Source organism: Coenobita brevimanus, chromosome 61, assembly GCF_032717465.1.
Source record: "Coenobita brevimanus isolate Jiangsu-jjx chromosome 61, ASM3271746v2, whole genome shotgun sequence".
In the NCBI taxonomy this organism is placed as follows: Eukaryota; Metazoa; Arthropoda; class Malacostraca; order Decapoda; family Coenobitidae; genus Coenobita; species Coenobita brevimanus.
In genome coordinates, this window is record NC_137014.1 from 41,954,747 (window position 1) to 41,975,910 (window position 21,164).

At 41.4% G+C, this 21,164-nt stretch overlaps 1 protein-coding gene across 1 annotated transcript in view; it reads right to left on the minus strand.

The window, feature by feature from the left end:
- The window catches only part of Sec16 (endoplasmic reticulum export factor secretory 16), a 201,833-nt gene that overhangs the window by 74,130 nt on the left and 106,539 nt on the right, over positions 1-21,164 (minus strand). Inside the window, exons 12-14 of the mRNA XM_080275457.1 lie at positions 13,893-14,094; positions 11,666-12,037; positions 1,966-2,164 (exon numbers count right to left, since the gene is read on the minus strand). Coding sequence (XP_080131583.1) covers positions 1,966-2,164; positions 11,666-12,037; positions 13,893-14,094 — 773 coding nt within the window. The remainder of the gene's footprint in view (positions 1-1,965; positions 2,165-11,665; positions 12,038-13,892; positions 14,095-21,164) is intronic.

The window sequence follows — 21,164 nt, forward strand, 5'->3', positions numbered from 1 at the left end:
TGAAAGGGTGGCTTTAGGAGTGGTAGAGGATGTGTGAATCAAATATTTGCAGTGTGACATAGTGAAGAAGGCTTGTGTGAAGGACTATAAGGTGTTTGTGGCATTCATGGATCTGGAAAAAGCATACAACAAAGCAGACAGAGAAGGATTGTGGAAGGTTTTGCACATGTACGGTGTAGATGGTAAGCTGCTAGGTGCCGTCAAGAGTTTTAAGATGATAGTGAAGCATGTGTAAGAGTTAAGGGGCACCTAGGTGAATGGTTCACGATCAATGTGACCGTGCAACACGGTTGTGTGATGTCCCCATGGTAGTTCAATACTGTATATATATATACTGATGTCTGTGAGCACTGTGCCTTGAGAGTAATGCAGAAAAGAGTAAAGTGATGGTAACTGAGTGAGAAGGTGACTCCCAGTGTGATGTTACAGTTAATGGAGAGAGACTGGAATTGGTGAGAGAGTTCAAATACCTGGGTACAGTGACAAAAAAGAGAGGAAAATGTGCAAAAAGAGTGGAAGCAGAGTGATACAAGGAAGGAAAGTAGCTGGTGCTATGAAGGCCTTGATTAGAAACAGAGGCTTGAGTGTTGTAGCTGCACAAGGCTTACGTGAAGGAGTGTCAGTGCCAACTTTAACATATGGATGTGAGACTATGGTGCTGCATGAAAATGACATCAAGAGTGAAAGCAGTGGAGATCGGACTGCTGTGGAGTGATGTGGAGTACAGGAAGCGGATAGGAGATGAAATAACGTGATTCATTAAAGATGTGGAGTGAGGAAGTCTATGGATACAAGAATTGAAGAGAGTGTACTGAGACAGTATGGTCATGTGGAGAAAAGAGATAACAAGAGAGTGGTGAAAAAGGTATATCTGAGCAAATATGAAGGAGGAAGGAGGCAAAGTAGGCCAAGGAGAAGGTGGAGGGATATGGTGGATAAGTGTGTGAGGAAGAAAGGTATGGAAGTCGGTACGGCTAGTGGACTGACAAGAGATCGAGCCAGCTGGATGAATGTTGTGAGAAGAAGTGCATGATCAGGGATTTGGCACCCCTTTTTAACGTTACAGCGTTCGGACTGACTAGCGGATATGTTTATGTGAAGATACAGAATGTGGTGAAAGTTTCTGGTGTATCAGCTAGAGCCAGGATTCTGGGGGCTTGAATGATGAGTGAATGGAAGAGAGGCCCATTGGACTGGGTCAACTTGGGCTGTCTGGATGTTGCTACTCCTCCCCCTGCCCTAGAGTGGGAAAGGAGGTCCGGATGATGATGATGATGATGATGAATTATTTTCATCAACGAATATCATATGCAATGCTGACTTACGTGTTATCCCGACTGAAAGGATTCCAACTCATGAAGGTTTTACTGTAGTAACAAACTTGAAAATTAATAAAGATAAGCACCTGCATATATTATTTCCAACCTTTTCTAGTATTCAAAGTAAGCTCAGCTCCTGACCCAATCACAGCATTCAGTCGTCTTGGAATGAATGCAACGAGCACTGACATTAGTGCCCATCCCTTAACAGTTATGACATCACCTCTTAATCACCTTATACGATACCTTGTTGGATTCACATTCTTTAAGAACAGATAAACTCATTCATGCCTACAGGCCGAGAATGTAGGGGTACCAACTGTACAGACTTAGGCCATATAACACCAACCGAAAAGCCTCAGACCCATCGACTCTGTGTCTAATGATACTTTTTTTTTTAACTGGTTTACACAGCATTGGTATAAATTATAAACACAGGCTGAAGCTGAATTAACCCTGTTAAATCAATTGCTTTAAGTGCACTTTAGGTTTATTTTAGACACTTTAATACTTTCAACAAAAGAATTTTGCTAACTTCACAGAAAAAAAAAAAAAAAAAAAAAAAAAAAACTGAAAATCTATCAAGATGAGAGCTACAGTAATACAATATTCTTATTTATACAATTAATTTCTCTACAGAACTTACCAGGTGAAGGTGGTATACTGGATGGCTGAGGTGCATCAACCTGTGCAGGGGAGGAGAGGTAGGGTGCGGCAGCTTCTGCAGGCTGTTGCTGGTATCTGGCATTTGGTGTCCAGTAACTCCCATCATACCCAAACCCACTGGAGGCAGAGGTGGAAGGCTGCAGCAGGGGTATGCTGCCTGGGCCATGCTGCTCACCCTCCTTGAAATAACAAATAAATAAACAAATAAACAATGAGAAAGAAAGTACAACCTGTAAGTGCAGTTTCCTTGAGTTAATTTGTAACCTGTCCAAAATAAAGACCAGACCAGATTCAATACCTATTGTAATGTGAAAAAAGGAATCAGGAAAAATATTGGAAAGAGCAGATTACATTCGAGTCTGGGGGGAATAGTTGCCAGACTGACTATTTCCTGGTCAAACGGGCTGACAGGAGGTTGGTGAAGGATGTTAAAGTTGAAAAAGGGGATTAATCCCCGAGCTAGACCTCATCAGATCATATAGCCCTGCTAGGGTTACAGGAGAGTGCTACCCCTCCCAGCACAGCAGCCACCAGGTGGGGCGCGAACTCGTAACCTCACAATTACGAGCCCAACACCCTACCACCGAGCTACTGCGCTCCCCCTGGTAAAGTTGAAAGAAGCAAAGAGTGTGTGCAGAAAGACAAATTACTGATATGTGACATCATACTGAAGGGGCAGGTGGTGAAGAAGTGGGCCTGTGCAACCAGAAGGAATATATGGAAGCGAAAAAAAAACAAGCAGAGACGGATGTCTTCTACAGTGAGATGAGTTAAGTGGTGGCCAAACAGGGAGTTGTAAACAGATGTGTTAATGTACAGTACAGAATTCTCAAGATCAATCTCTTGAGAGTTGCTGATTCACTGTGTGGATGGACAAGAGGCCCTCCAAGACATAAGGCAACACAGTGGTGGGATGAGGGTGTAGAAGTTACAGTTAAGAAAAAAAGAAGACTTTTCCAGGAAAAGGGGTGATAACAGCAAGGAATACTTGGCTGCCAAGAGTAGGGCCAGAAAGGAGGTATACTACGCAAAATCTGAGTCTCTGAGATTTTTACTGGATAACCTAAATAGTGTCAAAAGGAAGAGTGTGGTATTTAAGGTAGCAAATCAGATGAAGAGGGAAAGAGGGAAAACAGGGATATCAAAGGTGAGCAGTGTGTGAAGAATGATGAAGGAAAGGTAGTGGTGGACAGTAATGATATCAAAGACATCTGGAGAAAGTAGTATAACCAGTTGCTGCATGAAGAGTTTGACTGGAACTGGGAGTGTATGGAGTGAGTGGATCGTGAGTTTGGCCCGCAGCCTTTGACTGATGCTTCTACTGTAAGCAGGGCATTAGGTAAGGCAGGATGCAGTTGGGGAAGGTGGCGGGTGCATCTATGTTGACTGCTGAAATGCTGGAGGCCTCAGAAGGTACAGGAGTGGATTTAATTACTGACCTGAGAAATCTGATTTTACATGATAGTGTTGTACCAGATGACTGCCTGAAGGGTGTGGCTGTAACTGTGTATAAAGGGAAGTGTGATACCCTGGGAAGAGGAATAATCGAGGCATAAAAATCTTGGACCAGATAATGCAGGCAATGGAGAGAGTCCTAGAAGGTATGATAGCGGAAAGGGTGAATTTTGATAAGTTGCAGTTTGGGTTTATACCAGGTAAAGGAGCCATTGTTGCCATATTCACTGTCAGAAAGCTTCAGGAAAAATACACAGGAAAAAAAAAAAGAGCTGTACTTTGTTTGCTGAACTGAAGAAGGCCTCTGAGAGTCCCTAAGGAGGTGGTGAAGTGATCAATGAGAAAGCTTGGGATAGAGGAGTGGCTGGTTGGAGTGGTTATGGCTATGTATGTGGGTGCCTGCACTCAGGTGAGAACGAATGGCGATTTGAGTGATGAATTTTCCGGGAATGTTGGCATGAATCAAACGTCAGTCTTGAGCCCCTCACTATTTGCCATGGTGCTTGAAGCTTTCCCTAGTGACTTTCAGAAATGGACTCCCATGGGAGATGTATGCTGATGACATGGTGTTGCCCGGAGAGAATGAAAAGGAGGCTGAGGACAGATTTAGGAAGTAAAGAGACAGAGTGGAACACAAGGGTTTGAGAGTAACTGTGGATAAAACAAAAGTTATATCTATGACTGGCAGCAGTACTGCCAAGCTGAGGGTATGTGACCATGTGCAGTTTGTCACAAGGGTGTGGGAAGCAACTCCCTCTTGTGCAGAGTTTGTGATAAGTGGGCACATGAGAAATGTTGTGGTATTAGAGGCAGGCTTCAAAATAATGCTGATTTTGAGTGTGCAGAGTGTCAGGGAGAGGATGTAAAGGCTGAGAGGCATGAAAGCACTGATCTTGTTGGAGATTCTCTTGAGTGTCCAGAGGAGCTTGTTATTTGGGGGACATGTTATGTACTGGTGGTGGGCTGGAGCTAGCCTCATGGCTATGGTACAGAGTGGTAGGAGGAAGTTTAGGGAGATGTTCTTTCTCCTAACACTGGGAGGGTTCTCCCTCCATGCTAAAGGATCTTGTATGCAACATGAATTAGGAAAGTAATGATGTATGGTACTGAGACCTGGCAGTAAGGGAAGAGGATGTTCATAGGCTCAAACATACAGAAATGACACTAAGTAGATGGATGTGCAGTGCATTCTTGAATGTGAGGCCTAGAGGGTCTAAGAATGCAACTCATGAGTTCTGAGGAAGGATGGGACTTGAAAGTATTGGTGTTGTGATGAGGAGGGGATGATTGAGATGGTTTGGGCATACTGAGATGATGGAAGACTACAACTGGGTGTAGATGGTTAGAGGTGTGATTCTTGAGGGTAAGGTTGGGAGGCAGAACAAAAAAGACCTGGGATGTGGCCAAAGAGTGTGACCTCAGTGATAAGGGACTGAATAGGGAGGCTGCCAGGGATTGAGCTGCATAGAGACCCATCGTTAGGTGACCAAGACTGATACATGCATGTTGAGGCCTTAATAAATGATACAATGTCAACCAGTTGCTAAATAACAAAGTTATGCAAATTTAACATTCACAAATAGGGCAGATCCATACACTGGGGGAAAGTACATATATCTTGGATTATCTGGAAACTCAAATACCTGCCAAGCTTCAATCTTTTACACCTACTGGTCCACAACATCTCTGGCAATTCAGTTTCTACCAAAACCTAGCTTCTTTCCTTTGATTTACCATAACAAGCAAGGCAAATTTCTGTTTAATTAAAAACAGGTTTCCTCACTGGTGTGTGTGTGTGTGTGTGTGTGTGTGTGTGTGTGTGTGTGTGTGTGTGTGTTTACCTATTTGTAGTATACAGGAATTGAGCAATGCTCGTGTTGTCCTGTCTCCATATCCACATTTATCAAGTTTACCTTTACACACATGAATGTTTTTCTCATGCACCACCTCTTTGTCTAAGTCGTTCCAAATATTTAAGTATTTACCTAATATACCTAATTGTGATATACACGGAATGTACTATGCTCGTGGGTTTCCGTGCTGTTTCTCAGTAGGTCAAATTTAGCTTTAAACTCGTTTAAGTTTTTAGGCGTCTGGCAATGAATGAATGAATGAACGAAAAAAGTTTTTAGACTGGACGATCTCTGTCCAGGCTATTCCATAAGTCTATACTTCTGTAAGGAAAGTTATATTTCTTGATATCCTTCAAGCAGCTTGACTTTTTCAATTTCATTCCGTGTCCTCTTGTTGCTCTCTTATCCCATACAAACAGATCTTCTTTGTCAATTTTATCTACTCCCACCATGGTCCTGAACACTGCAATCATGTCTCCCCTCTTTCTCCTTTCCTCTAAGGAAGGTAAATCCAGTTTTTCCAGCCTCTCTCTGTATGACAGGTCTGTCAGACTGGGGATCATCTTGGTTGCTGTTCTTTGAATTCTCTCTATCTTGTTTATATCTTTCTTTTTGTGTGGGGACCACACTACTGCTGCATACTCTAACCTGGGGCGGATCATGGCCACTATCAATTTTTTCATCATCTCCTCATCCATATAATGAAATGCTACTCTTATGTTAGTCAAGAGTTTATAAGTCTCTCCAACTATCTTGTTAATGTGCTTTTCTGGTGACAAACTATCTTGGACCAGCACTCCCAAATCTTTCTCTTCTCTCCTTTTTGTGATTAATTCATTACCCAACAAATAATTCAGTGATGGCCTCCTGGTACTTTTACCCATTTCCAATATTTTACATTTCTTTACATTAAATTTCATTTCCCACGTCCGGCTCCAATCGTGTATCCTATCCAAATCCTCCTGCAGTATTTTACAATCCTCCTCAACCTCTACCTTCCTCAAGATCTTTACATCATCAGCAAACAGACTTGCATAACTGTTCACTCCATCTACCATATCATTTATGTAAATCAGGAACATTACTGGCGCTAACACCGAGCCTTGAGGGACACCACTTGTTACTTCCCTCCATCCAGACATCCTATCCTTTATTACTGTCCTCATTTGTCTGTCTCTCAAAAAGTCTCCCATCCATTCCAGAAGTTTCCCCTTCAGTCCTCCTATATATTCTAGTTTCCACATTAGTCTTTTATGAGGTACCTTGTCAAAGGCCTTCTCTAAGTCTAAGTACACACAATCCACTCAACCATCTCTCTCCTGTACCACGTCAATCGCTCTTGAGTAAAAGCTCAACAAGTTAGAAACACATGACCTTCCACTTCTGAATCCAAACTGACATTCAGCCAAAATATTCATCTCTTCCAGATATTTTATCCATCTGTCTTTCAGGATTCTCTCACACAATTTTGCGACCATGCTGGTTAGAGACACTGGTCTATAATTCAGGGGTTCTTCCCTGTTTCCTCCCTTGTAAATTGGTACCACATTTGCCCTTGTCCATTCTTGTGGCACTTTCCCCTCTTCCAGTGAGCATACGATTAAACTGTGAATTTTATCAGCCAGTTGTTCTCTGCATTCCTTCAGTACCCGATTAGAAATTCCATCAGGTCCTGGGGCTTTCCTTACATCTTGAGTTTCCAGTAATTTATACACTTCCTGTACCTCCACCTTTATATCTTTTATCACCGGAACATTTCTAATCACTCCCTCCCCTTCCACAAGCTCCTTTTCTTTAGTGAAAACTGACTGGAAACGTTTGTTCATTATTTCTGCTTGCATTGCCGCATCCTTAAAGACCTCTCCTTCTACTTTCAGTTTGGTGATTCCTTCCTTTTGTTTCAGTTTGCCATTAACAAATCTATAAAACAGTTTGGGTTCATCCTTGCATTTGTCTATTATACCTTTTTCAAAATTCCTTTCTTCTCTCTACGTCTTCTTGTGTATTCATTTCTTGTTCTTTTATATTCTTCCTTTGTTCTGTTGTTACCTCTCTTTCTCCAATTGTTCCACGCCTTATCTCTCTCTTTTTTTGCTATCATACACCTATTAAACCACTCCTTTTTCCTGTTTTCTTTCACTCTTACTCTTGGTACAAATTTTTCCACTCCCAAATTATAGAGGTCTAGAAAGATATCCCACTTCCTCTGTATCTCTCTTGTTTCTCTGAATTTTCTCCAATCCGCATTTTCAAAAAAGTTTCTCAATCCTGTAAAATTTGCTTTCCCAAAGTTGTATCTTTCCTGTCTATGAAGCTCGTCTCTTGGCCCGACATTCCCTATTAACATCTGGAACTCAATGACCACATGATCACTTTTTCCTAAAGGACAGAGATATTTCAATGATTCTATTACATCGGGTTCTTTGGTAAACAGTAAATCTAACCTTGCTGGTGTGTCCTCACCTCGAAACCGTGTCTCTTCTTTGACCCATTGCGTCATCACATTATTCATTATTATATTTAATAACATAGTGCCCCACGAATCCTCGCCGCCTCTCGAGTACCATTCCTCCCAGTTCACCTCTCTACAGTTAAAGTCACCCACCAAAATTATATTATTGCTTTTCTCAATTATTTTTTGCAAGTAGCTAGCCATATCTGACAACATCTCATGGTATTCGTCATCCTTCCATGCTCTCGTCTTTGGAGGAACATACACTACCGCCGTATCTCTCTTAACATTCTCTCCAGTTTCTAATTTCGTATATATCACTTCAGCACTGCCTTCTCCCATTTCCACAGTATCTACATTTATGTTGTTCTTCACTGCTATCATCACTCCTCCTCCCTTTTTTTCTTTTCTCCACAGTTTGTATTTACCATCTTCCAAATGAACATCAATATCTTCTCTTAATTTGGTCTCTGCAAAGCACATGACATCAGGTTCATGTTCTCTCAAGAAATCGTTAATTTCGATCCTTGTCGATATGAAACCATCAACATTAGTATATATCACCTTCAAATTATTTTTGACGTTTTAATACCCTCTTCTCTCCTACTCTCTGTCCGTACCACTTCCTCAACTTCTGATCTTTCACAGCCATCCCCCTTAGTTTCCTTCACTTCTATTTCCTTAAATACCACTTCCTTACTTTCATATCCATTACCCTCCAAAAAAAAAGTATTACATTCTTCCTCTGTCCTCTTATCATTTTTTTCCTTTACTTCTTCCTTTAATGATTTCAAAACTTCTCTTTCTTCTTCATTCAGATCTTTTCTTATTATAATATTTTCCATCCCCGCCTCTTTGCTTAATTTCCAGGTCACTTTAAGTATCTCATTTATTACACTTTCTGATGCAAACTTGACTCTTATTGGTCTTGTTTCCCCTTTCTTATAAGGCCCTATCCTCCTTACTTCCTCAATTTCTTTTACCCACTTGTCTCCTTCGGGGTCAATCTTGCCTAATATTCCTCTCACCAGGTTCGTGTCTCTCTTGAGTCTTACAAACCTAACCTTTTCTTCCTCTTCCCTGTTTCCAAATATTACCACACATCTGTTCCTCTCTACAGTTTCTCTCACTATTTTCTCTTTTTTCTTCAGTATTTTCACTACATTTTCTTCCATTTTTTTCTTGTTCATTTTCCTTTCTTCCTGGATGATCTCTCTTAAGCTGACCACTTCTTTCTGTTCTTCTTCTACGTGTGCTCACTTTGCCTTATGTTCTTCTACTACACTACTCACCTTCTCCGTTTTATTAGTACTCTCTTCTAGTTTCCTCCTCAATTCGACATTTTCACGCTTCAAATTTCTAATCTCTTCATTCGCTATCTCATTAGACTGGATCAGACTCTGTATGGTAGTCTCCGTATTTTCAGACACATCCTTTATCATTAGATTCTCTACTTTCTTTTCAAGTTCACTAATCCTCATAATTAATGTTTTAACCAGGTCCATGACATTGGTATTTGTATCAAATCCTTGAAATTCGAGTCCCTCATTGTTTTCATTTTCGGCCATGTTTGATGTTGGTTAAAGTACCAAAAAAGCTGTTACCGAAAAAAACTACAAACATTCATGTATACTCTAGCCAATAAATCTTTACATTTTTGGTAGTCTATCAACTTTCATTATTGTAAATTTAAAACAAGACCTTAGGAGACAGGACAGTCAAAATTCCTGAAACTACTTAAGGTTAGCTGCGATGGCTGGGACGTCTGCTCTCTCCGGCTCTGTGTGTGTGTGTGTGTGTGTGTGTGTGTGTGTGTGTGTGTGTGTGTGTGTGTGTGTGTGTGTGTGTGTGTGTGTGTGTGTGTGTTTTTTTACTTACATGTGAAAACTAGTCTATGTGAACACAAAGTCAAAATTAGGTGATGCAATTTTGGTGAACCTCAAGAAAGACCCTACATATATTTTGCCTTCCACCTGACTAGGCCTAAACACGCCTTAGGTTGTGCTGCTCTTAGACAAGGCTAAGGTTGTTACATTTGTGTGTGGTACTGTTCACTACAGATTTCATAGCTTCTGACCTGTGTGAATTTGAAAACCAAAGTAGTAATATGACATGAGTACTGTACATCCTGAAACTGAAGATAAACTTGACCTAAAAATTCTTTAAAAAACATAGCTACAGTAAATGAACATGACCTAAAAAATCTTGCAAAATGACACCTAAAAGGTGCTTGGTTTACACAAATTCTGATGGCATTCCACCTTCTGTCATCAGTAAAAATAATCTCTCAAAAATTTCCACACTCCTCCTTTTTAGAATCAAATGCTGTAGGTTTATAAAACACTCATTCAACACAAATATCTACCCTTAAATACTGCTGCACATTCCTGTCCTCTCTCCAAACTTTACTGTTATATTCCAAGAGGTATGTATCTAAGCCAGTTTTTCAATAATTTCTTAATTCACACTAACTCTTCTCCATGTTTATTTCACGTCTATCATATGATCGTATTTGTAAATATATTCCAAGCAATCTGTCAATAAATCCCCATTCCCATGGTTTCGTTTCATTTTTAACCTGTTAACTGCGCATGGTGGTCTTCTGGAGGAGTCCGTGGTGCGCAGACATAAGGGGTAAAAAAGAAATTTCCCAAAGCCCAACTTTTGTCTTAGGAATTGACAGAACACATGCCAAAGCATATAGTAACGAAATATTAGCTCAATATTTACCTTGGTAAAGCCATGGATGAACATCAAAGTGTCTGATTCCCTATTGGAATGTATGGTTTTAGTTTTCTTTTTCGGTTTCAGTTTTGAAGGCTCAAACATGCTTGCATGGGTCGGCCTTGGTCACCATGGCACTATATTCAAAATTCACCTGCACAGCCAGGGCTGTATTGAGCAGTCACACTCAGAACAGCCCAGGCTGTATAGAGCAGTTAACGGGTTAAAGGCTCCAACATGCATGGGTCAGCCTTGGTCACTTAATGGCGGCTCTTCATGCTGCTCAATCTCTGGCAGCCTCCCTCTTTAGTCCCTTATCACTGAGGTCACACTCAATGACCTCATCCTAGGTCTTTTTTGACCTACCTCTCATGACCCTATCCCTAATGTCAACACTGCTCATATTCTGCATCCAACTGTCATCCATCATCCTCTCCACATGTCCAAACAATTTCAATCTACCTCTCCTCAACACAACACCAATACACTCCAGTCCCATCCTACCACTTAACTCTTCCATCATAAACCTAGCTTTCCCTGGCCTCGCATTCAAGGACACACTGCACATCCACCTAATCTGTCATTTTTTTGCATTTGAACCTGTGAATATCCTCTTCCCTTATTGGCCAGGTCTCACTACCACACAGCATTACACTCCTACCACATACAAAGATCCTTTAGCACAGTGGGAAAGTCTTCTCCATGTGAGGTGAGGCAACACCTCCTTGAACCACTCTTCACTCTAGCCACAGAGCTAGCTCCAGCCTCACCTCCGGCAGATCACACGTCTCCCAAAATAAAACTCCTCCACACATTCGAGAGACTCACCAGCATGATCAATCCCTTCATGCCTAACAATCTCCACATGCTCTCCCTAACACACTGCACACATTAAATCAGCAATACCTTGCAGTTTATTTCTAATTACACTACATCTTATCACAAACACTGCACAAGATGGAATTACGTCTCATGCCCTTGTGGCAAACCACACATGACCACTCTCCCTCTTCCTTGAGAGTACTGCCACCAGCCCTAGATACCATCACCTTTGTTTTGCCTGCATTTACTCTCAAGCCCTTGTGTCCCATACTGTATCTCCACTTCCCAAATCTTTCCTCCACCTCCTTTTCATTCTCTGCAATTTACACCAAACCATCAGCATACATGGTTGCAAACAATATTTGCAAATCTACCTTTTGGTGTGCTGCATTGGCCAAACTGGACTCTGCTGAGTTAAGTGATGTATCATATCCCTGCTGACCTGAACCATCTATCACATCTTGAGGTGGGTAGCTCTGTTTCTGGTTCTGGGTGTGATATACCTCTTGGTTATGGTAGGAGTCTTGATTATGATATGAATCCTGGTTTTGGAAAGATTCAGGTCCCTGTGAATAAATATCTGCTGCACTGCTGTTGTAGTCATGGGGATAGGACGAGTCTGCGTATGATGGGTACTGTGAGGTGGAAGATGATGGGACATGCTGGGTGGAGTCCTGAGTAAACTGAGGCGAGTCTTGCATATTATGGTTGATGCCTTCGCTTGCTACAAGCTCCGGTGATGCATCCTGAGTGTAAAGTATCTTTAAATGAAGATTTTTTTAAGGTATAATAAAGTAATACTACAGTATTCAGTTACTAGTACATGAAAATAACATTTGTTTCTGTAATACAGTACTGGTACCATAATACACAATGGATGATACCTGTATTGGCAAATAAGCTTTAGATACTACTGAACTTTTATAAAGTCAGTTTATTTTTTTCTGCTGATGCAGGATGGGAGTCTTGTTGCAACAGCAACATGCTTCAACAATGTCCTTGAAACAGGCAACAAACCCCATTACAAGAAAAGTGCACTATGTAAAACTGCATCAAGCTATGTAGAAACATAGTTACTCAATATGACCTACACAGCTTTAAAATTACATTCCCCAACTACAATATATATACATACATCCATCATCCAATCCTATGCCACCCCATGATCAGTGCAGAAGCCAGGGGCTAGGCAAGTTGGTCCTGACATTTAAGATGAGAATGACCAGCCATACTCATCCCAGAGTGGCATTACCTGAGCAATAAACCCCAACCATCCCCTGGATATAAACCCACAGAGGCTCAATCTGATTGGAGCGCCTTCAATACCCACTAAACCACCAGGTGCCATAATATGGTTATATGGTTACCACCCAGCATAGTAAATGGTTTCCTGGTGTACAGGAAAACCATTAAATGGCCTGTCACTCAGTGCAGAGTCACCCATAGGCAGAAGGAAGAGGAAGGAAAGAGACAGAAGAGAAAGGAAGGAGGAGAGGAAAGGGCAGATCCAAAGCAACACTACATCGAGTGACTGGATGGTGAGCGCCACCCCCCCCCACTACATCATATATATATATATATATATATATATATATATATACACTCAACCCTCGGCTATCACTCCCAATTGGTCCCACTATGGCTGCGCTATAGCCGAAACCGTGATAGCCGAATTGAAGAACTTATGGTAATATTTTTAACTGGTGCCATGACCTCAATATCTACCCCTAAGATACCTTTTTTGTACCACATATTAATATATAATAGTCTAAAAATGAGCAGGTTTTATGATGTGATCACGATTCTTATAAATACCCCTCACAGCTGATTCATTGATGTTATGTTTCTTCCCCACACTTCGCTTGGTCTCACCAATCTCTATAAGTTTCACATTTCCAGTTTATCTGCATAACATAAGTTCTTCCTCTTCTTTATTTCCCTGCCAGGTGCCGCAGCATTATGTTGGGTGATGGTAGGGGGACGGGGAGGGGGTACATTGGCCATGGTCATATAATAAAAAAGGTTATTGTTCTCGCTATCACTGTTCACGGTCTGAGGGTGCGCACTTGAATGGTTTGGCAGGCAGGAGACTCGGTCAGGTGGCCAATCAGTGCTCGGCTGGCGCTGATGTCACAGAACCAATCACGGAGTGAAGCTTTTGTTGGCTGGATGGAGCACTGGAGCCTGGCCTTTTGAAATTTTTGAACATTTGTGGTGCGTGATAGCAGGCATTTAGTGCGTGATAAAGGTATTTGGGTAGTTTTTTATATAGGCGTGATAGCGAGATACGCTATAGCGGAACCCGTGATAGCCGAGGGTTGAGTGTATATATATATATATATATATATATATATATATATGCTACAGTAAATATGGGCACTAACTTCAGATCACCAGATCCCAAGGTAAAACCTAATCTCATCAGTTACCATATTCTGTGGGACCTAAAGAACAAACTCTGGCACTTCTTAACTGTATTAGTAGTGATATATAACAATGGAGCTACAAAAGCACTACAGTAGGTAAATCCTAATTTAGTTCATACATAACTATAACATGTCAACATGTATAAATCAAACATATACAGATGCTGCAACACACCTGTGCCTTGGCATGGTCAAGGGCAGTACGCAGGTCAAGGAGCCATTGCGGATCGGGCATATCTGCTACCTCTCCTTCGCCCATCTGATAGTGGAGGTCGTGGTACTTGAGCCGAGCTGCTAGGTCAAGGACCTGAGATACAAACGCAGATCTGTGTTGTCCTGGATCACGTATGACTGCCTGGGCTATCACCTCACAATACCTGGTAGGGTCAAAGGGGAGAGTCAGCACTGTACAGTAACGTACTGCAGACTTCATACAGTGCATGACTTTATATCATAGTTAATATTTTCTAGTCCCAAAGTACTGTATTGTGCTGTGATTTCCTTATTAGACTGTGTTCATCACAACTGTGAGTAGAGGAGTCGTGATAATTCTACTGTACGACGTTTCTTTCTACATCATTAGTTCACCAATAAATCCTCAAGATTTACTTCTTTGGTTTATTTTTCCATGTTTTATGAATGAAACAATGAACAGTTATAAAATGGACATGCCAAGGTACTTTAAGATAATGCAAGCTCATGGGTAGTTAAGAGTTGGTTCATTACTTCTTTAGGCAGAAAACCATACTGGTACCACACATTTTTGGGTGATGATGAGTATGCCTTTTTTCAATTGATTTATTTGTCTTGCTTTTCATTAAAAATTCTTTGAGCTTGGGTCCCTAGGAGTTGATATCATAGATTGTGGAATTTCCAATGTTAAATTTTATTATCAGTGACATAATGTTCACTTTTTTCAAGTCTATTACATGATGTCCAGCTTCTGTTTGAAGGAAAGCATATTGCGCTTAAGATTGGTTTGCACTTTCGGCATCACAGAATGTACAAATCACTGTCTATCATGACACGACAACACAACAGCGAGAGTCCTTGTTTACTGACTGGTGGTGATAAGCAGACTGGTGATCTGTGGTGGTATGGAGGGTGACTGAATTAGACGAGAAGGAAGAGGAGGGAGGAGGGCTGGGAAAAGGATTAACTAGGAAATGACCCTGACCAAAAATACCTTCACATCACATCGCCTGACATCACCCACTCTCATGTGATGTCACAATCTCATGCAAGCGCAGGAACTCAAAGTGCCACACGCTTATATTTTTATTCATATATTTGCCAGCCCATGATTTTTTCTCACTATCTGATAATCCCAGTTATCTGCCAGATATCCTGGACTGTACGGTATATAATTCAACAATGGAGTGAGGATTCTGGAGTCTTGAACGATGTGTGAAGAATTTACCGGTTCATTTCACTGGCATGCCAATGATGATATATATATTTCACTGGCATGCCAATGAATATATATGTATATATACTGTATATATGGTAAAGTTGGGAATGTGAAGGTGGATGGAATAGCTGGTGAGTGGGGTGTGCCTGCTGAGATAGATGAGAATGGGAGTGCGTTAGTGGACATTTGTGCTGGGAGGGGGTTGGTGATAGCCAATACCCTCTTCAGGCATAAAATGATCCACAGGTATACATGGCGAGTGATGAGATGGGTGGGTGGTGAACTGAATGAAAGGAAGGCAATGACTGATTATGTGTGTGTGGATGAAAGGATGTGAAGATGTGTAATGGATGCAAGGGCTTATAGAGGTTGGGGGAGTGGACTTTCTGACCACTACTTGGTGGTGGCCAGAATTAGAATTCAAGTAAGATGGAGGAATAGAAGAAGGGAAAGACGAGAGGAAGGAGTCATTGCAAGGAGAGTGGAAAGGTTACAAGAGGATGAGAAAAAGGCAGAGTATAAGAGAGAAGTGGAGGAACGATTGGGCAAATATGAACTGAACCAGATGGGAGACGTGAAAGGTGTGTGTAGGATATTTACAGAAGAAATATGTGCAGCATGTGATGTGGTGTGTGGAAGGAAGAGAAGACGGAGGGGGGTGCAAGGAACAGCGTGGTGGAATGAAGAGGTGAGACAGGCTGTGGCACAAAAGAAGAAAGCATACAATGAATGGATGAGAAATAGGGGCGTGGAAGAAGCTGAGAGGCGGAAGAGAGAGTTATATGTAGAAAGAAAGAGAGAGGTGAAAAGATTAGTAAGAGAGAGTAAGAAGAGAGTGGATGATGAATTTGGAAGGAGTTTGAGTGTAAAGTGGAGGGACTGTAAGAAAATGCTCTGGAAAGAGATGAAAAGAGTAAGACAGGGTGGAAGTGATGTTAGCAGGGGAGTGAAAGATAAAAATGGTAGATTACTAGTGGAGAAGGCAGAAAAAGTGAGCAGATGGAGAGAACACTTTAAGGAATTGTTGAACATAGAGGATGGAAGTAATGCGAGTATAAGTGGCTGGGGAATGGCTGGGAGAAGGAGGGAGGTGAGAAAACAGGAAGAAATCAGTAGGATAGAAGTTGTGGAAGCAATGAAGAAAGTTAAATCGGGGAAATCCCCAGGAATTGATGGAGTGTGTGGTGAAATGCTGAAGCATGGGGGAGAGATAGTAGTAGAATGGATGTGGAAATGTGCAGATTGGACCGGGAGGAAGGTAGAGTCCCAGAGGATTGGAAGTCAGGTATAATTATTCCCTTGTACAAAGGAAAAGAGGAAAAAGAAGTGTGTGGTAATCATAGGGGCATTTGTCTTCTTAGTATAATAGGAAAAGTGTATGGTAGGATACTTATTGACAGAGTTAGAGAAAGAACAGAGAAATTAGTTGGAGAAGAACAGGGAGGCTTTAGGAAGGGAAGAGGTTGTGTAGATCAGATATTCATTCTTAGATCTTTAGTGGAAAAGTTTCTAGAGAAGGGAAAGAAGTTGTATGCAGCTTTCATGGATTTGGAGAAAGCATATGACAGGGTGGATAGACAAGGATTGTGGAAAGTGTAAAGAATATATGGAGTAGATGGGAAGTTGTTGAATGCTGTGAAGAGTATGTACGATGGTGTGAAGGCTGCAGTGCATGTGGATGGTGAACTAAGTGAATTTTTCACTTTGAAAGTTGGGTTGAAACAGGGATGTGTCATGTCTCCATGGTTGTTCAATCTGTACATGGATGGGGTAATAAAAGAGGTACAAGGTAGGGTAGTGGATGTTGGTCCTGGTGAGAGAGGATAGTGTTTGGAAACTCCCTGTACTGTTGTTTGCAGATGATACTGTGTTGTTGAGTGAAGACGAAGGGGAGCTGCAAGGCTTGGTGGATGAGTTTGGGAGAGTGTGTAAGAAACGGAATCTAAAGGTGAATGTAGGGAAGAGTAAAGTGATGGTCTTTGAGAGAGGTGAAGTCAGTGAATGTACAGCGAGGTTGGATGGTGAGGAATTGGAAAATGTGAGTACGTTTAAGTACTTGGGTAGTGTGATGAGTAAGGATGGAGGTTTGGAGGGTGAAGTGATTGAAAGGGTAAGCAGGGAAGAAAGGTTGCTGGTTCTTTGAAAGCAGTGATAAGAAACAGGGAAGTGAGCATGGAAGTGAAAAAGTTACTACAGGACAGTATTGTGATACCACCTCTAACGTACGGAAGTGAAGCTTGGACGTTGTTGGAAGGACACAAGTCAAGAGTGAGAGCAGTGGAAATGAGTTATTTAAGAGGAGCCTGTGGAGTCACATGGAGAGTCAGGCTGACGAATGAGGATATAAAGGAGCGTTGTGGCGTGGATGTGGATGTGATAGGAAGCGTTATGAGGAACACACTGAGGTGGTTTGGCCATGTGGGGAGGATGGAGGGTGAAAGACTGACGAAGAGAGTGTATGTGAGTGAAGTGGAGGGGGGAAGAGGGAGGGGGAGGCCGAGGATGAGATGGAGGGATGGGGTGGAGAGGTATATGAGAGAGGGGGGTGTGAGTTGGGAGCAGGGCAGTGAAATGGCAGGGGACAGGGAGACTTGGAGGCGATTTGTTTGTGGCCACCCCAAACGGGATTGAGGTGTCTGGCAACAGATAGATAGATATATATATACAGTATATTATATATATATATATATATATATATATATATATATACATACAGTAAGACCTCATTATAACGGACTTATTGGGGCCAAATCCATTAAAAAAAAAAGCGAAATTTCTGACCCAACTGATCCATACTCTTTTATGCTCTTCTTCCATCTTTTACTCACAACTATACATACTCCTTCTTTCGCCCTCTCTTTCTCACCTACTCCTGCACATATGCCCCATCCATACTTCCATTCTGTCACACTCTCACCTCTCCATTTGGTTTCAGTTATTCCGCATACATCAACTTTTGCACCCTCAAGCACCTGGACAATCTCTCTCTCTCTCTTTCACCTCATTCGCTCCTCTTACATTCCATGTTCCAATTACCATGTCCTCAGTCCGGTCCTCGGTCATCGTCTTTTGGTCAGTCCTTGTCCGAGGCTTATTGTTTGTGTTTTTAGTTAGTTGTTTTCCGGGGAGGGGCACTAACCCTCCGCCAACCCTTTTAGTCGCCTTTTACGACAAGCAGGGATACTGGGGGAGTATTTTTGAAAAACCCCCCTACCCCCACGGGGGTAGTTAGTGGCGACCATCATCCACTTACTTGATGTAGTGCTGCCTACTTCTTCCTTAGCCTTTATCATTCTTTTTCTGTGCCTGCCCTCCTCTCTTCTTATTTCTCCCATCTTTCCTGTCACTTCTTATTGCTTTTCTTTTCTTTACAGGTGACTTTACACTGAGTGACAAGCCAAATGGTTTCCTGTAAGCCAAGAAACCATTTACAACACTGGGTGGTAACCACATAACCAAACCATATGTGTTCCTTACGTGTCAACAAGTGGGTTGGTGGAGGGTTAGTGCCCCTCCCCATAAAACAAATAACTCAAAGTTAAATGGCCACCCCTTACGGGATTATGGTGTCTGGCAATAGATAGATAGATATACTAATGCATATTAGTAGACCCCTTTTCTATTTTTTTTAGCATTTAGAATGTCCTTTATTTGTATAACTTTAAACACTTTTCAAATACTGTACTGCACACTTTATGCACCTTATTCTTTACGATTTTACAAACTAAAGATGCTCACTTTGTATATTTTACTTACCACTCATCACCCTCGAGCAGTATATCAGGGACTTCCAGGGATAATATGATGCGGGTCAGACTGAGGCCAGAGCACGGGGGAACAATAGTGACGCCGCCAGCCCACCACCAACCAACGCATGAACACACAAACCACGTGGACACTATGGCCGCCCCACCCTGAGGTTAGGCAGTCCGGACAGCTTCTAGCTTTTTTGGAGTTTTCCTGATATATAAGAAATAATTCCATTCTTCTCCTCGACTCCGAAAAAAGTAAATTCCAGTCTACTGAAGTCCATTACAGTGAGGTCAAACTGTATATATTATATATATATTGCCAGACGCCATAATCCCATAAGGGGTGGTCATTTGACTTTGAGTTATTTGTTTTACAGGGAGGGAGACTAAACCTCCATCAACTCACTTGGTGACACACAGGAAGCATGTCTGGTTTGGTTATATGGATACCATCCAGTGTTATAAATAGTTTCTTGGCATACAGGAAACCATCTGGCTTGTCACTCAATGTAAAGCCACCTGTAAAAGAAAAAAAAAACAAAAAGAAGTGACAAGAAAAATGGGAGAAACAGGAAGAGGGGAGGACAGGCACAGAAAAAGATCGATACAGGCCAGGGAAGAAGTAGGCAGCACTACATCAAGTGAGTGGATGATGGTTGCCACAACCTACCACTATATATACTGTATATATATATATATATATATATATATATATATATATATATATATATATGGCTGAAACATGGAATATGGGTGTAGCAGAGAGGAAAAGTTTGAATGTAATGGAGATGAGGTGTGTGAGGAGTATGTGTGGAGTGACGCGTATGGATCGAGTGCAAAATGATGAAGTGCGAAGGAGAACTGGAGTTGTTCGGGAGATGGCTGGTAGAGTTGAGCAGAGAGTGTTGCGATGGTTTGGGCATATGGAGAGAATGGATAATGAGCGATTGGTGAAAAAGATAACTAGATCCGATGTGAGAGGTGTAAGGTGACAGGGAGACCACGAATAAGATGGATGGACAGTGTGAAGAGAGCGCTGGATGAGAGAGGGATGTCTGTTGAGCATGGAAGAGTGGCTGTGCGTGACAGAAATAAATAGAGACAAATTGTGCATGAATAAATGATGACACAGGCCTGAGGGGATATTCTCCCACATTTGGTCTGATCAGCTAATCAGGTCAGGTGCAGGTAAGGGGATGGGTCTATTATGATGTGGCATGGGTAAACCAGCTCTGCTGTCTGGCCCTGCTGCGGTGCACTGAGCAGCTGACCCTTGTGCGGTGTGGTTCAGTCTCTTCTCCCCTTTGGGGCTAAGATATGAATGAATGTGTTTGAATGGATGAGTAAATGGGGAGTGTGTCATCCTGTCTCAGCTACCTCCCTTTCCTTGGGGGAAGCAGCCTAGATATATATATATATATATATATATATGTATATATATATATATATATATATATATATATATATATATATATATATATATATATATATATATATACATATATATATATATATATATATATATATATATATATATATATATATATATATATAATATATATTTATATATATATATATATATATATATATATATATATATATATATATATATATATATATATATATATATATATATAACATGTATGGGTAAGATGGGAGTTGGTAGTAGGATGAGTGAAAACGGAGTGAGGTTTGGAAGCTTCTGTCTAGCAAATGACTTAGTCATCGGGGGCACACTCTTTCAGCATTGCAATATACACAAGACAACTTGGGTGTCGCCGTGTGGAAAATATAAAAATCAGATTGATCACATCGCTATCAGTAGGAGGCATAGAAGTTCTCTGCTAGATGTTCATGTTAAACGGGGAGCGGATATTGGTAGTGACCATCAACTCAGCATTGCAAAAATAAGGTTGAAACTAAAAAATCAGAAGAAGGAAAAATCTGGTGTTGGTAGATACAATATTGTTAAGCTTAGAAGGGAAGGAGAAGAAAAGGAGGAATTCAGATTAGAATGCAGAAATAGGTTTTTGGTGTTGGAAACGTTGGAAGAGGGGGAGAGAAGTGTAGATGAGATGTGGGAGGATGTGAACAAAGTTTTGCATGAGATTGCTGAATGTACGATTGGAAGGAGACATAGATTCAGGAGAAAGAAATGGATATCGGAGGAAACGTGGGATATGATAAAAAAGAGAGGTGAGGCTAAATTGAGGAGTGAGATGCAATGCGTTGATGAACGAGAGATTGAATTAGCAAGAGCTGCGTACTGGAGTTTGAATTCAGA